Genomic DNA, 13997 nt, shown 5'->3' with positions numbered 1-13997 from the left:
TTTTAATTGGGTTCTTTGATTTTTTGGAACCACATTTATGACTGTTTACTCGAGCTATTTAAACAGTCATGTCAGTACGTCCTTGATTAAAAGTGAGCTGCCTGCCCTGCCGTCAGCGCGGACTCGCACAGCGCGGGTCACACGTGGCTCGGGCCGCCTGTCCCGCCCTCCCGTCACGGGGAGGTTTCCAGTCCCTCCAAGCTGAATTTTAAAAAGTTGTCATTCTGAGTTTTTGTTTCCCTTCTTTTCCATGTGTCCTGCACATCCGTAAATTTGTGTGTCTAGTACATTTAGAGATTTAACCCATTTTTCCTGGGACCCATTGCTCCTTTAAGAGTTAGTCTAGAATGTTCGGTGTGTGCTACACAGTAGCCCCTCAGCCACAGTTTCACTTTTAGTTACCTGTGGTAAACTGTGGCCCAAAACATCAAATGGAAAATTCCAGAAGTAAACAGTTTTAATCAGTTGCAAACGGCTTGCTCTTGGGAGCAGTGGGATGCAGTCACCATCGCCCTGCTCTGTCCCTCCCGGGCTGAGATGCGTCCCTTTGCCCTGCACGTCCCCGCCGCGCGGTGTGCCTGGGGAGGGGGCGGGGCAGAGCACGCGGGGGGCTCGGCAGCCGTTGCTGGGGGTTCCTGGAGCGCGTCCGCTGTGGACGAGAGGGCACGGCTGTGCACGAAAAGTTTAGTGTAGAGAGGCGATTTAATAAGCTTGAACGAGGCACATAGTACATTGCACAATTCAGCAATACAGCAGATAATCGAGAATGAACATTCCGGAAAATGTTTCTCGTTTCCTGTGGCTTTGATTGTCTTCTGATGCTCCTTTGTGTCTTTCTTGCTGCGGATCCCACAGGGACACCTCCACATCGCCCAGGTGCCGCAGGGGGAGCAGGTGCAGATCACACAGGACAGCGAGGTGAGTGGCCCTGGGGCTGTGTCACCGCACGGCAGGCTGCTGGGGGTCCCCGGGAACATGTCGCACTGGCGTGGTCGCAGGACGCCGACCCCTGGGGGCGCAGGTCCAGGCTGCTCCCCTGTCCTGACCACCTGTCTCCACAGCCTCTCGCCTGTTTGGTAAAGACGTTCTGCTCCTGCGGGAGGCCCCCTCAGAGCACCCTCCTCTCCCCGTCCAGCCGCCCTTCTCCCCTGGGGCGGCCCCTGCGTGGCCGGGAAGTGGTCCGCACAGGCGGCCCCAGCTGCCTCCCCGCACTGTGGGACTGACGCCCGGGCCGTGGGGCAGGGGGAATCCCACGAGGTGACACACAAGTCCCGGGATCTGGTGACCTGCCGTCGAAGGGCTCTGCTGCCGTTTCCGACAGCACGGGCAGCGGCAGCAGGTGCGGGGCGGTCGGCCTCCCTGGATCTCGTCCGTGGCCACCGAGCAGCGCACACGCGTCGCGCTGTGTGACGTGTGTAGTGTGGGCTCCCTCAGAGTGTCTCTGGGAGACGACGGACACGCCCGTGTCCAGGTGGTGACGGCACCGGCTTTGGCGTCTGTTGCAAAGATCCCTGGTGTCCCCCACACGGGATGCAGAGGCAGACAGAGCCCTGGCGGTGACGGGGAGGTCGTGGGCTGTCACAGGGCCACTCGGGAGTTCTCGCAGAGGAGCGTGTGGCAGTTCCGTGGTGCCGGCGTTTCGGAGCTACTTTGTGACAGTTTCCTCGAGTTCCAGCAGCCACGCAGGCTGCGTCTGTTACAGGGCTGTGACGTTAGCAAGAGCACAGCTGTTGTCCGAAGGGCGGCCCCGCAGCGTGGGCGCCGGTGGGGACACGCCGACCAGGGAGCTCAGCCAAGGTTCCTCACGCTCCAGAGGTCGTGTCCCTCTTGGCAGATTCTTAATTTGCTCGTCGTCATTTGAAATGAAGGAAAATGGATGCAGTAGTCAAAGAAAAAGTCGACACACATTTGCTTTTTATTGTTTATGCTAAAAAGAAATCTTTAGATTACTTATTTTTTTATTATTAATTTTGCCCTTTTTTTCCTAGTTTTCAAAACTGAACTCATCTCGCATACGTAATTCAATCTTTTTTTGTCATTATTAGAAATTGAATGCAATACGTTAGAAGAAATTACAAGCAATTGTTTTGTTAAAACAGGGTTAGCTGCAGAGAGACACTTAGCAGCCTGCCAGACCTAGGACAGTGCTTCTTTTTTTTTTTTTTTTTTGAGACAGAGTCTCACTCTGTTGCCCAGGCTAGAGTGAGTGCCGTGGCGTCAGCCTAGCTCACAGCAACCTCAAACTCCTGAGCTCAAGCGATCCTCCTGTCTCAGCCTCCCGAGTAGCTGGGACTACAAGCATGAGCCACCAGGCCCGGCTAATTTTTTCTATATATATTTTTAGCTGTCCATATAATTTCTTTCTATTTTTTAGTAGAGGTGGGGTCTCGCTCTTGCTCAGGCTGGTCTCGAACTCCTGAGCTCAAACGATCCGCCCACCTCGGCCTCCCAGAGTGCTAGGATTACAGGCGTGAGCCACCGCGCCCGGCCCAGTGCTTCTTCACAATAAGTGGAAAGGGACTTTCGCCCGCCGGGACCCGCACGGCTCCTGGGCCAGCGGGTCGGCCACCTCGTGCCCCGTCCCTGTCTGGGCCGTGTCACTGCGACGGTGTGCGTCACCCCACCAGGGCGCTGGGCAGATGTGCGCGGGGCCTCTCTTTTCCACTTTATGTGCTTCTTGCGAATCTAAAATTGTTTCAAAATAAAAAGTAAAAAAGATACGACATTTTCATTTGGGGTCAGGGTGCGGGGAATGGGTGCACTGTTTTTTTGAGTTGCTTTGTTTGTCTTTTTAAGTAAAAACAGTCCCTAGAAACTCAGTTGAAATATTTTGTTTTGGGGTCGAGTTTCTGGAGCTGTCCCGGTGGCGTGGCGGCCCCGGCCTCCGTCTGAACCTGTCTTGGCGTGTTTGTCCCTGACTGTCCCCTCCTGTCACCCTTTGCAGGGCAACCTCCAGATCCATCATGTCGGACAGGACGGGCAGGTGAGTGTCACCCCCCAACTCCTCTCCCGGCCTTTGCTCACGCACGGGCTTCCTCTGGCGGGGGTGGCGGCTCCCACGGGAGGGGCTGGGAGCCAGAGAGCTCCAAGGTGTCCTCGTGGTGCCCACACAGGTGCCCCGAGCGAGCAGGGTGGGGCTTGCGTTTGCTGCTTTGAGGCTTTTGCCGCAGGGAGGAGACTGCCCCACTCCTGGCTCCTGGGATCGGCGACTCGTGGGAGTCAGAGCAGAGACGGAGCCGAGGCAGGGCCGGTGCCGACCCCGACGGCCGCTGGCGGAACTCGGCACCCGACGCCTGCTTAGAGGAGACTCGGGTGGCTAGTGTGTGTTCACAGGGTGCCGCCTTTGCCCGGAAAGCCTGTCTAGCTAATCCTTGCTTGTTTTCCGCTTGGGGAGATTCTACTTGTGTTTTATCGTTTGGCCAGTTCTCACTGTTGCCGCGCACACGGCCCCATCGGCAGACTGGCCAAGTGGGTTTCGAAAGGAACCCAGTCCCCCACTGTCCTCGCTGTCGCGGGCAGGGCGGGCTGAGCAGCACGGCCCGTGCGGGGGGCACGTGGCCTCATTCTCCCCCGGGCCCCCCTTGGTGCCGACGCTCCTGGTGTGAGCTGGATGGGAGCGGTGGGGACGCACGGCTGTTTGTCAGCGGAGCTGTGAGTCTTGCCGTCGTGGCTCCCACCGTGCGTGCTGCCCTGGCTGCGGCCGCCTGCTCCTGGGGGTTCCTGGTCCGCGAGACCTCACTAGCACAGCCCGCTTTGCCCGCTGCGGGAGGATGAGACTGCAGGCCTGTTCCCTGCAGTTCCCGGCGTGCTCGGGAACCACGGAGCCAGGGCCCGAGAGGCAGGGAGGAGGCAGGGCCTGGAGAACCCCCTGTGCCGAGGCCGCAGGACGAGCGGATGGCACTGCCGCGGCCGAGTCTGTCCGCAGGAGGCTGGAGGCCGCGGCACTGCGGTGAGGTTGGAGGGAGCCACCTCCGCTCAGCCTCACGCGCCCAGTGTGTCCCCAGCGTGGACAAGGACTGGGGAAGCTCAGCCGAGCATCGGAGGCCTTAGAGCCATTCGGGAAGGAGCGTTTCCAGGGATGGTGGTGGGTGAGCAGGTGTGGGGGTGCCCCGGGCTGCGTGGTGCCCGCCCCTCACCCCGATCCCCTCCTGCTCCCCGGGGGGAGCCAGGGTCGGCCCTCAGCCCTCAGACCTCTGTGCTTCACCGGTCGGCCACTCCGAGGTGACGTCTGTCTCGGGCTTGCTTTGACTTGTGTGCGGATGTTGTAACCTCCCAACATCCAGCGTTGCTGGTTGGAAGAGGGAGGAGGAGGAGAAGGGACTCCTCGGAAGACTGAACTTTAACCTGCAACTAGATCTTTTCAAACGTTATTTTGAACCATTGGCCGGTTTGTAAACGTGTGTGTTATCTTCCCACCACCGTCCACACTGTCACCACCACGGGGCCAGCTGAGCTTTTGGTTATCGTGACCTGTGTCCTGATCTGTCTCCCCGCTTGGCACTGCAGTGACTGCGCCTCCTTTGCCCGGTGCGGGGGAGTTTATGGAGGGTGAGGGGACCAATGGTGGGAAAGTGTAAGGGAAGCCAGGGCACCGTCCGGCCTCGCCGCGCCTGCCCTGTGTGGTTGCTGGGCGCGGAGGTGCCCGGCGCGGAGGTGCCCGGCGCTGCTTCCAGACAAAGGCTCCTCAGCACAGAATTTGGGTTCAGCAGATTCAGGTTCAGTAAGTTTTGAACACTTTGTACCAAACTCCGTTGCCAGGTGATGCTTTATCTATTGAGATATTCAAACCTGGGTCAATTATTTATATTTGGAGATTTTTCAGTCACAGAGGAAACCTTGAAAGGCTTGAGATTTGATCATGCGGCTTAGATCACACATCATGAGATTATTTAGTGCTGTTTCCAGTATATGTGTGGTTTTTTTTTTTTTTTGAGACAGAGTCTCAGTCTGTGGCCTGGGCTAGAGTGCCGTGGTGTCAGCCTCGCTCACAGCAACCTCAAACTTCTGGGCTCAGGTGATCCTCCTGCCTCGGCCTCCCGAGTAGCTGGGACTACAGGCATGTGCCACCATGCCTGGATAATTTTTTTCTATGTATTATTAGTTGTCCAGCTAATTCTTTCTATTTTTAGTAGACACGGGGTCTCGCTCTTGCTCAGGCTGGTCTCGAACTCCTGAGCTCAAAGGATCCACTTGCCTCGGCCTCCCAGAGTGCTAGGATTACAGGCATGAGCCACCGTGCCCGGCTGACATGTATATTTTGACACTTATAGTATTTAATATTTTTTTAATAGTCGTAGCTAATGTCATCTAAGATGTATATAAAAAACGGTCATATCGAATCACTTGAAAACCTAGGTTTTTTTGTGTGTGGTCTGGTAAACCCATCACCAGTGATGAGCACAGACACCGCATGTGGATGAAGCAAAGTTAAGCAAGACAGAGAGTGACGCAAGCCACTCGCACTGTGTGTTTCTGAAATAGCTTTGCTGGTACCCGGTGACAGTGGCGGTGGCGTTCTGGAAGCTTTTAAACTTCTCTCCCCTCTCTGGCATCACCTTCTCGTCTTATACTTTGCTTAAGAGTAAATTTCAGTAGCTTTCGGAGTCTTTTCCTTGAAATGAGGCCTCCCAACCCAGCTGGGAAAAAGATTGGAAGAGATGGGAAGCGTCCAGCGTTTCATATGGAAGGTATTTGGGATGGGGCAAGGAGAAGGGGCCGTGTGTGCCGGGCGTCTTCATCTGGAGCAGAGAAGCGGCCTCTGGTGTGTCCAGTGGGCTTCGGGCCACTTTGCCCGGTTTGTCACCCAGGGGGGGCCGCCTCACCTTCACAGGCAGCGTGCCGTGTCACTCCGCTTCCAATAACAACGTTCCCATCAAGAAAATATGTCCCTGCGTCGCGTGCCAAAACTCAAACCGAGGTCTGGGAGAGTCTTGGTGGCTCAGGGAATTAATCCCTTATGGAAAAGCCTTCCCCACCAGAAATGGTGGAAAATGTAATTTAAGCCATAAAAGGTCAGAAATAGAGTGAGTTTGGGGTTGACTAGTCCCGAAAACACCCCGGGAAGGTGACAGAGCCGCCTGCGCGTCCCCTCCTGGTGGGAAGGCCGCCCGGATGTCGTCTCTGCAGGTTGGCCCCTCACTCTGTCTGAGCAGGGGGTCCCGGCCAGACGGGGCCGAGGCCTTTCCTGCCCTGGCTCTGACCCCCCCAACCCCCCGCCCTGAGTGTTTGTGCCCGGCAGAGGCCGTTGCCCGCGGCAGGGCCACCCCGTGCAGAGTGGAGAGTGGGCGCGGAATACCCAGGAACTAACTGCCGTAACTTCTCCGTCTGGTTTTTCGAGCAGCGAGGACGGTGGTGTCAGGCTTGAGTGGTGATTATTCAGTGAAATAGGTGTGGTGTTTTGGGGCTGTCGTTTCTGTCCCTGTTGAATTTCCTGGGACGCTGTCCCAGCAGTTGTAACACAGAAGACTCTTTCAGGTGGGCAAAGGCCCAGGAACAGCTGGACAAAGCTCTTGGCCTGGAAGGAGGTTAACATTTGTGGAGAGAGAGAGAGAGAGCCTGGATGAAAGAAAGCTGCCTTGGGTTTGCATGTGCAGAGTTCAGGCAGCCCAGACAACGGGGCCTTTGAAGGGCTCGCTTGGCCGGAGCTGGAGTCACGTGTGCGGAAGCCGTGGCCTCACCTCGTGCCGTCTCTGTGCCCGGCACCCTCGGTGTCGCCCGCCGACCCCGCGACTGTGACGGCAGGTGGGGGGGCCGTTTCTGCTCAGTGCCATCGTTTTCAAACACACGTTTGCAAGGTTAAGTGTGACGATATTAAAACCAGACTCTCCCCGTGGTGCCCAGCGCAGGGTGTGCAGGGCCTTATCAGCACTTGGTGATACTTGCTGCGTGGATGAACACAACAACTATTCCAAATCAGCACTTAGTTCATTGTAAGATGCACAAATGGAAGACATTTGGAAATGCTTTTTAAGCCATTTAAGCCATTTAAAAGTATGTCACATACTCACTAATTCTTTAATCGTGAAGATGTATAGAACGGTCGTCATTTAAAATCCCCAACACAATAAGCCGAAAGTCGTCACCTCTGAGTAATTGCAGATTTCCTTTTAGTAGGATCCAGCGTTCGGACGTTCTCTGTGCAGGGAAGGTTTGGTGATTCTTTGGGCTGTTCCGAAGCTTTTCTGTCACTGTCTTTGAAATGTGCCCCTGTTTCCCCGTTAGCGGCCGGCCGGTGTGGACGGGCTTCGGCGGGGGGTGCCGTGGGCAGATGCCGGGCAGTGGGGAAGCGGAGGCGTCAGAGGGACCGTGCGGCCTCGTCCTCACAGCAGGACACGGAGGCTTCGTGCGGACGGGCGAGCCCGGTCAACGCCACGCCGCTGTGTCCTTGAGCCGTCAGAGGACGGGATCACTGAGTAGGAAGACAGGTTTCAAGTGTAATATAATTTTCCACTTTTTTTTTTTTTTTTTTTAACTCACTCTGAGGGTGAACGGCGAGTGACTGTTAAATCCATTGTGTATTTATGAGGAATCTTCCATCTAGACACGGCAGCTCCAGCCCTGAACCGGGTGCCTGGTGAAAGTGTTAGCGCTGGTGCTAACAGCGTGTTGACATGATTGAAGGAGAAGCTTGTGTTTCTACCTCTCTGAGCTTTGGGGAGCTGAGGGGCAGGGGGGACAGAGGCCCCTCTCTGCCTCCGGCGTGGGCCATGGGGCACGGCTGTCACCCAGCAGCGTGGGCTGTGGCGTGTAGCCCGTGGCGCGTGGGGTTCTTGAAGCCGTGTTTCCTCACGGCTGTGTCCCCGCCTCACCAGCGGGAAGGCTGTCACCTCCTGGCACCGTCCCAGTCTCCGGAAAGCGCCTGGCAGTTTGGGATACGGTGCCCAGCATCACACTGGGCTCGGGGGCCTCCGCCAGGCACGGCAAGACGGTGCCGGCTCCTCTTGCAGAACGAGCAGGCGTGGTCTGGTCTTCAGAGGACACACGCCTCTCCTCGCAGGCGACACCCGCTGTCGGTGGGGGCCTGGTGCCCCGAGGCGGTTCTGCTGTGGGCCGAGAAGCCCAGCTAAGAGCGCCGCAGAGTGAAAAGAGCCCCGTCCCCAGACTCTGCGGTGGCCTTGACCGCAGCCGGGACGCCCACGTCAGCCCTTCCGAGCTGAGCCTCCCGCTCCGGCGGCCCCCAGAGGCAGTGCTGTGGGGACCGGGTCCTGGGGGCACAGCCGTTTTCTCAGCCAGCCATCGGGCCCCCCCCCCCACCGTGTGCCCAGGGAGAGAGGGGCCCTGCCCCTGCCTCCCGCCACGCCCGGGCCTGTGGGAGCAGCCTGCTCGGTGAGGGGCTCCTGCCCTCCCTGCTGAGCCAGCGCGAGTTGGTGCTCGTGAACCACGTCCGCGACGTGAGCTCTGATCGTTCCCGGAGAACCCGCCGTGCGCCCAGCTCTGCCCAGGCAGGGACACACTGCTGACGTGACGCGTCTCCCGGGCGTGACCTCACAGCTTCGGGCATCATGGGGCACTGTGGATACAGGAAGGGGATTTGGGATGAAGATGCTTCCGGCCACTCAGTCCCCAGACGCCCTTCTCACCGCAGCCTCCCCTGAACGTGGGTTTCCCGGGGTCTCCCCGGAGGGTGCGGAGGCCCCAGCCTGTGTGGGGCCCAGGGTGTGGGGGACGCCCAGGGCGTGGCGGGGGGGCCGTGGCCCGCGAGGCCGGGGGCTGAGCAGCTGCCAGAGCCGCCCCGTCCCTGTGGCTGGACTCGGGACACCCCTGGCAGGTGGGGGAGGGTCTCCGCTAGTTAATTAGCTGCAGCTGAGTCAGGTTAATTAGCCATCAGTCCAAGGGGCTGGTTCTTCTCAGTTGGAAATCGGAATCTGGCACTTAAGACACCGTTGGCTGTTTTTCCTGAACGTTGGCAGCTCTTTGTGGATCACTTTAAGCCACATGAGTAGCACAAGGTCTGTGCCGACGTCTGTGCCGTTCCGGAACCTCGTGGCTGTGCTGGACCCAGGCGGACCTGCTCTCACAGCCGCAGGGGTGGGCAGGGTGTCTGGGAGGGATTTGGGAGGAGACCCCGGGTGCTCCCTGGACAGGGCGGGGGGCTCGCTGCCCGTGAACTCGCCTGGGGGCCGCACGTGAGAGGCAGGAGCCTCGGGGCGTGTTCCGGAAGCCAAAGGCCGGAAGCTTCGGAAACTAAAGACGCTGACCAGGCGGCCATAGGGCATGGGGTCACTGTGTTCCATCTGCGCGTCTGGAAGTGGGAAGACCGTTTCTGGGCTATGACCCCAAAACTCGATCCCCACAGGGGAACTTAACAACAGCAGGAATTCTTCCTCTCGCAGTGCTGGAGGCCAGAGTCCGAAGGCGTCAGCAGGGCGTAGCCCCCTGAGAAGGCGCTAGGGCAGGACCCTTCCTGCTGCTTCCGGTGGTCCTGGGTGGTCCTCGGCTTGTGGCTGCGTTGCTGCGGCCCCCACCCGACGTCCCGTGGCCTCCTCTCCGCGCGCCTGTGCTCAGGTTCCCTCTTGTGGTGGGGACGTCGGGGCAGGGCCCTCCCGAGTGCAGCACGACCACAGCTGACGTCACAGGTGTCCCCAGACAGGGTCACGTTCACAGGTGCTGGGGGACGCTCGACCCTCAGGACCCCCCCAGCCCGTCCTCAGAAGAATGTTGGCCTCAGCCGCGCACTCTCGCAGACACGCGTGCTGAGCCGGCTCCGCACCACGGAAGGCGTGTTTGAGGTTGTGGGTGCCGTGGAGCCGCCTGGTGGGGACACGTGTGCTCTGCCTCTTGGGTCCCGTCGGGGTCTCTGACGCACACAGGCCCCAGGCTGAGGCCGTGGGGCTGGAACCTCCTGGGGCTGGGAGCTCGGGGACGTCCTGCTGCGAAGCCGGGAGCACCCCCTCCCCAACACACACAGCTGTGACCAGGGTGGTCCCATCCTTGAGACTGGCCGTCCCTGCAGCCGTAGCGCCATCCTCCTGCCGGTCCCCTCACAGGGCCCAGGGTCTGCCCAGACCTGCCTCCTGCTGACTCCCTGGCAGCCGTCGTCACTGTCACGCAATGTCCCCAGTGGAGTGGCCCCCTCGGCCCCAGAGCGCATCCACCACCCCCCTCCTCCTCCCCCGCTGTGGCAGGTGCGGGGGCGGGGGGGCTGGCCACGGGCAGGACAGACGGGACCCTCAGAGCCACGAGGACACCAGACGGGCACGTGGAGAAGAGCGTGCCTTTGTGAACTGCTCCCCACGTGGGAGGATCCCGACAGAACACGCGCACGGCTTTAAAACCTGCGATCAACACCCAGGTCACGGACTGTCCGATGAACTTACCACCGGGAAGCGGATGCCCAGGCACGCGCTGACCTCTGGGGTCACGTTAGCCGTGGGCATCGTCTTCCTCTAAACCGGACTCAGGAGTCTGGTGTCGTTTCCCTCCGTGGCTGCAGCCAGCCTGTGGGGCGTCTGTGGCCCGGCCGCCCGGCGCCCGCAGAGGGGCTGCCCTGGCCCTGGGTTTCCGCGGCAGAGACCGCTCTGCCCCTGGGCGCTATGGGCTGGGGATGGGTGGAGGGGCCCGGTCAGGCCCACGCAGCCGGAAGGTGCTGGAAGGAACCAGCAATTGAACCAAGCCCGTGACGCGAGGCCTCTGCTCTTAGAAACAAGAGTCTCCTGCTACTTTTTCCCAGAATTCTCAGTTTTGGTTTAAACTGAGTTTCAGTTAAAGCAAAGCCACGTTGCCTGGAAAAATTTAGTTTTGAGGCAGAAATAAGAAAATCCTACCCCATAAATCAGAACTAGAAGTTTCTGCTGATGGATTCTTGAAAAGTGTAATTAAAACACTGAATCATTTTGTTTCGTTCAGTTTTTTCCCCCCAGGAAGGTGCCAACTGCATCTGGAACGCCATGTGCCTGTTTACTCTGCGCCCGGCAGCACGCGGCGCGGGGCCGGCGCTCTCAGGCCCCGTGGGCTTCCCGGGAGGGTGCGCGGCGCTTTCGGCACAGGTCCCAGCTGCCGGCCGCGCTCGCCGCAGCGGCTTGGAGCTCTGGATGGAGATGCCAGGCGGACGCTGTCGCTGAGCTTTGAACTTGGCTGGAAACCCCACTGTGCAAACGTGGGCTCTCTCCTTTGATCCTTTTAACCACTGCTGGGGCGTGGATCACGTGGGGGGTGGGCACTGCCAACCCCTTTTGATCCTTCTCTCCCACTGCTGGGACGTGGCAGAAGGACCAGTGACTTACACCACGTCAGCCGTCGCTCTGAAACGATCTGGGAGTCAGAGTGGACCCCAGGTCCTCAGTGTGGTCCTGGGGCGGTTTCCCTGCTGCTTGTTCAGGAGATGACAGGGCACTGGCTGCACTTCCGGCGCCCGCCGTGCTGGTGTCTGCACGGAGTGGTCCGTGTGCCCCTGACGTGGCCTCGGTTTGTGTCCCCAGGTGCTGCAGGGGGCCCAGCTGATAGCCGTGGCCTCCTCGGACCCCGCGGCGGCAGGAGTGGACGGGTCGCCTCTCCAGGGCAGTGACATCCAGGTCCAGTACGTCCAGCTGGCGCCGGTGAGTGACCACACGGCCGGGGCGCAGGTGAGTGCTCCGTGGTGCGCAGGCCCCGGGCCCGGCCGCCGACGCTCACGCCCGGCCTGGGCCTTTCCATTGGTGACTCTGTCCCGTGCGTTGCCACTAAAGGGCCGTGACGTGGACACAGACACTCGTTTGAGGCTCTTGTTTTTCATAAGCACCTGAAAACACAAAGGTGAGAAGGTAGATCCTGGCCCGGTTTCAAGTTTCAGCGGATTCTTGAGTTGCTCGTGGAAACGTCTATAAACTCAGAGGCAAAAACGAAGTTCTGCCCTGTCCTCCCCGCTCAGAGTCACCTGTTCTTGGGCATGGGGGAGCATGGGGGTCTCCCTTTCCCCGAGCACGTGCTGCCCTCCAGTCGAGGGTCCCCTGCTGTGGGGGGGACCAGCCAGGGCCGCCGTCCCCAGGGAGCACTCGTGCCTTCTGGCGGCTTCTCTGCGGGCCCCGCAGACCTGGCCGCCAAGCCCGGGTGTCTGGACAGAGCCTGCGTGTGGCACGTTCTGGATGGCGAGATGGGAGATCAGGAACTTATTCCGAGATCAGATACTTTTGCTTTAACTTGCCTTAAAATAGAGCTGTGAGTGTGTATTTAAAGTCCTTTTAACGTGTATAACTCACTGATTAGAACGCATGTCTTTAAGGGAAGCAAAGTCACTTCCCCTAAAGTGCTTTTTGGAGCTCGGGACGGTTTCACAGGAGGCAGGCGATGACCGAGGTTCGGGCCGGTGTGTCAGGCCAAGGGTGCGCTGTCAGCTGCTCGCAGGCTATTCCCGCGAGTCTGGGCAGGGACGGGGAGCTGGGGTGGCCCAGTTCATGTGGCAGGGGCGGGGGGCTGGGTTTGTGCCCGTGACCCCCGGGCTCCTCCGAGCTCCGGTGTGTGGGTTTCTTACCCCGTGCACGACAGTCGAGGGCTGTTCGTGACAGGTGAGAGGCCTGGCTGTGCATGGGTGGTGGTTTTTCTAGAGAAGCCCTCCTTTCTCTCCTGCAGACAGCCGAGGCCCTGCAGCCCACCCTGCAGCCCGAAATGCAGCTCGAGCACGGAGCCATCCAGATCCAGTGAGGGGCGGCTGTCGCCGCGGTCGCGGAACTTCACCGAGCCTGGTGCCGGCCCCAGCCCCCAGCCGGGTCCCCACACCCTGTTGTCACCGCGTCCGGCACGGCGGCCACCGCACCTGTTGTGTTTGGTGCATCCGAGAGCCGCCGCCTCCGCCGGGGAAAGTGTCCTAACAAACCAAACAGACGGCAGCAGCCCACCACGCCCGGCCGCAAGACTCCGTTTCTTTGAGCCCCTCCGCCGGCGCCCGGGGGACGAGGGAGGCACGGCGCCCAGTGTGTCGAGGACTGAAATCGAGAACTGATATTTTTCTGTTTAAACAGCTTTTTTAATTTGCTATGGTGTTTATAACAAAAAAGAAAATTGAAAAAAAAAACAAAGCCGTGGCGGGCAGAGGCCTTGCCGTGTGCTGTCGGCGTCCGGAGCCGCGTTGCGAGGCGGCGGGCGGTTTCAGACATGCTGCTCACCTGCTTTTCTAGGGGCGAAGCACCCAGGCACTGTAATTATGCGTTTCTAATGAAATAAAATGTATTTATGACCACGGCGGCTCCGATGCTCTTTCCTCCCTGGGCCGGCTTCCCCGGCTTCCCTGCTCCGGCCGGCGACACCGGCGGAGGATGCGGTTCCACCCGCTTCGGGGCTCTCGAGCGCACCCGGCTCCGCATGCGGCCGCCTGGCGTCCCATTCTCTCCGTAAGCCACTGTCGGACGGACAGACCTTCGCCCGCTCCACAGGGTCCAGCTCGGGGGGCGGGGGGGGTCCCCAGAGAATGTCACATGCAAGGGGCGTGGCTTAACACCTAACACGTTTTAAAAGGCAGAGGAAATGACTGTGGATAGATGTGCCACGGTGGTCTGGGTTCCACGTGGACGGCAGGGCCTGGGCTGCGTCCACTCACACTGTCCCGGCGGTGGCGTCACTGGGGCTGTGACACGCCTGCGAGGAAGCCGTGTTCACCGATGGCTCTGTGCCTTTCTGGGAAGTGCCATGTTGTCACCTGTCACACCTGTGCCCTGCTCCACCCCACTGGGGTCCTCGCTGGTCTCGAGGAGGAGCAGCTCCCCAGCAGGATGGCCTCCGTGTGCCCGAGTCCCCCACACGGGGGGCCGGCCCCGAGGGCAGGCGCTGCCAGGCTCCCGGGACAGTCCGCAGGACACAGGAGGGTGGCAGGGGCCGCGTCAGGGAGGCAGGAAGTCTCATCGATGCAGGATCCCCGGGGGAGAGAGTGGCGAGGCCAGGAGAGAGATGGCATTTACGGGGTTCGGAAGTGGCGCGTATCCCCAGTGGGAGAAACAAAAATGAGTCCCTGCCCAGACACACACAGGACAGTACAGACGAAATGTTGGCGGCTGCCGGGGAGAGAGCGGAGCAGCCACGGGCGTGAAAGA

General features: G+C 59.7%; 1 protein-coding gene across 10 annotated transcripts in view; it reads left to right on the top strand.

Moving 5' to 3' along the window:
* Positions 1 to 13130, top strand: part of BANP (BTG3 associated nuclear protein) — a 79573-nt gene extending 66443 nt beyond the window's left edge. For 5 of the 10 annotated variants that reach the window (XM_069497820.1, XM_069497822.1, XM_069497816.1 and 2 more), the window contains 4 exons: positions 856 to 918; positions 2945 to 2983; positions 11418 to 11561; positions 12544 to 13130. In XM_069497820.1, the coding sequence (XP_069353921.1) occupies positions 856 to 918; positions 2945 to 2983; positions 11418 to 11561; positions 12544 to 12615 (318 nt within the window). In that variant the 3' untranslated portion in view covers positions 12616 to 13130. Of the gene's footprint in view, positions 1 to 845; positions 919 to 2944; positions 2984 to 11417; positions 11562 to 12543 lie in introns of all 10 variants that reach the window. The other 5 variants (XM_069497818.1, XM_069497813.1, XM_069497819.1 and 2 more) reach the window with 2 other exon arrangements.
* The last annotated feature ends 867 nt before the right edge of the window (positions 13131 to 13997 follow it).

This window comes from Eulemur rufifrons, chromosome 23 (assembly GCF_041146395.1).
Source record: "Eulemur rufifrons isolate Redbay chromosome 23, OSU_ERuf_1, whole genome shotgun sequence".
In the NCBI taxonomy this organism is placed as follows: domain Eukaryota; kingdom Metazoa; phylum Chordata; class Mammalia; order Primates; family Lemuridae; genus Eulemur; species Eulemur rufifrons.
The sequence above is the reverse complement of the archived record's forward strand: the minus strand, read 5'-3'. Positions and strand labels throughout refer to the sequence as shown.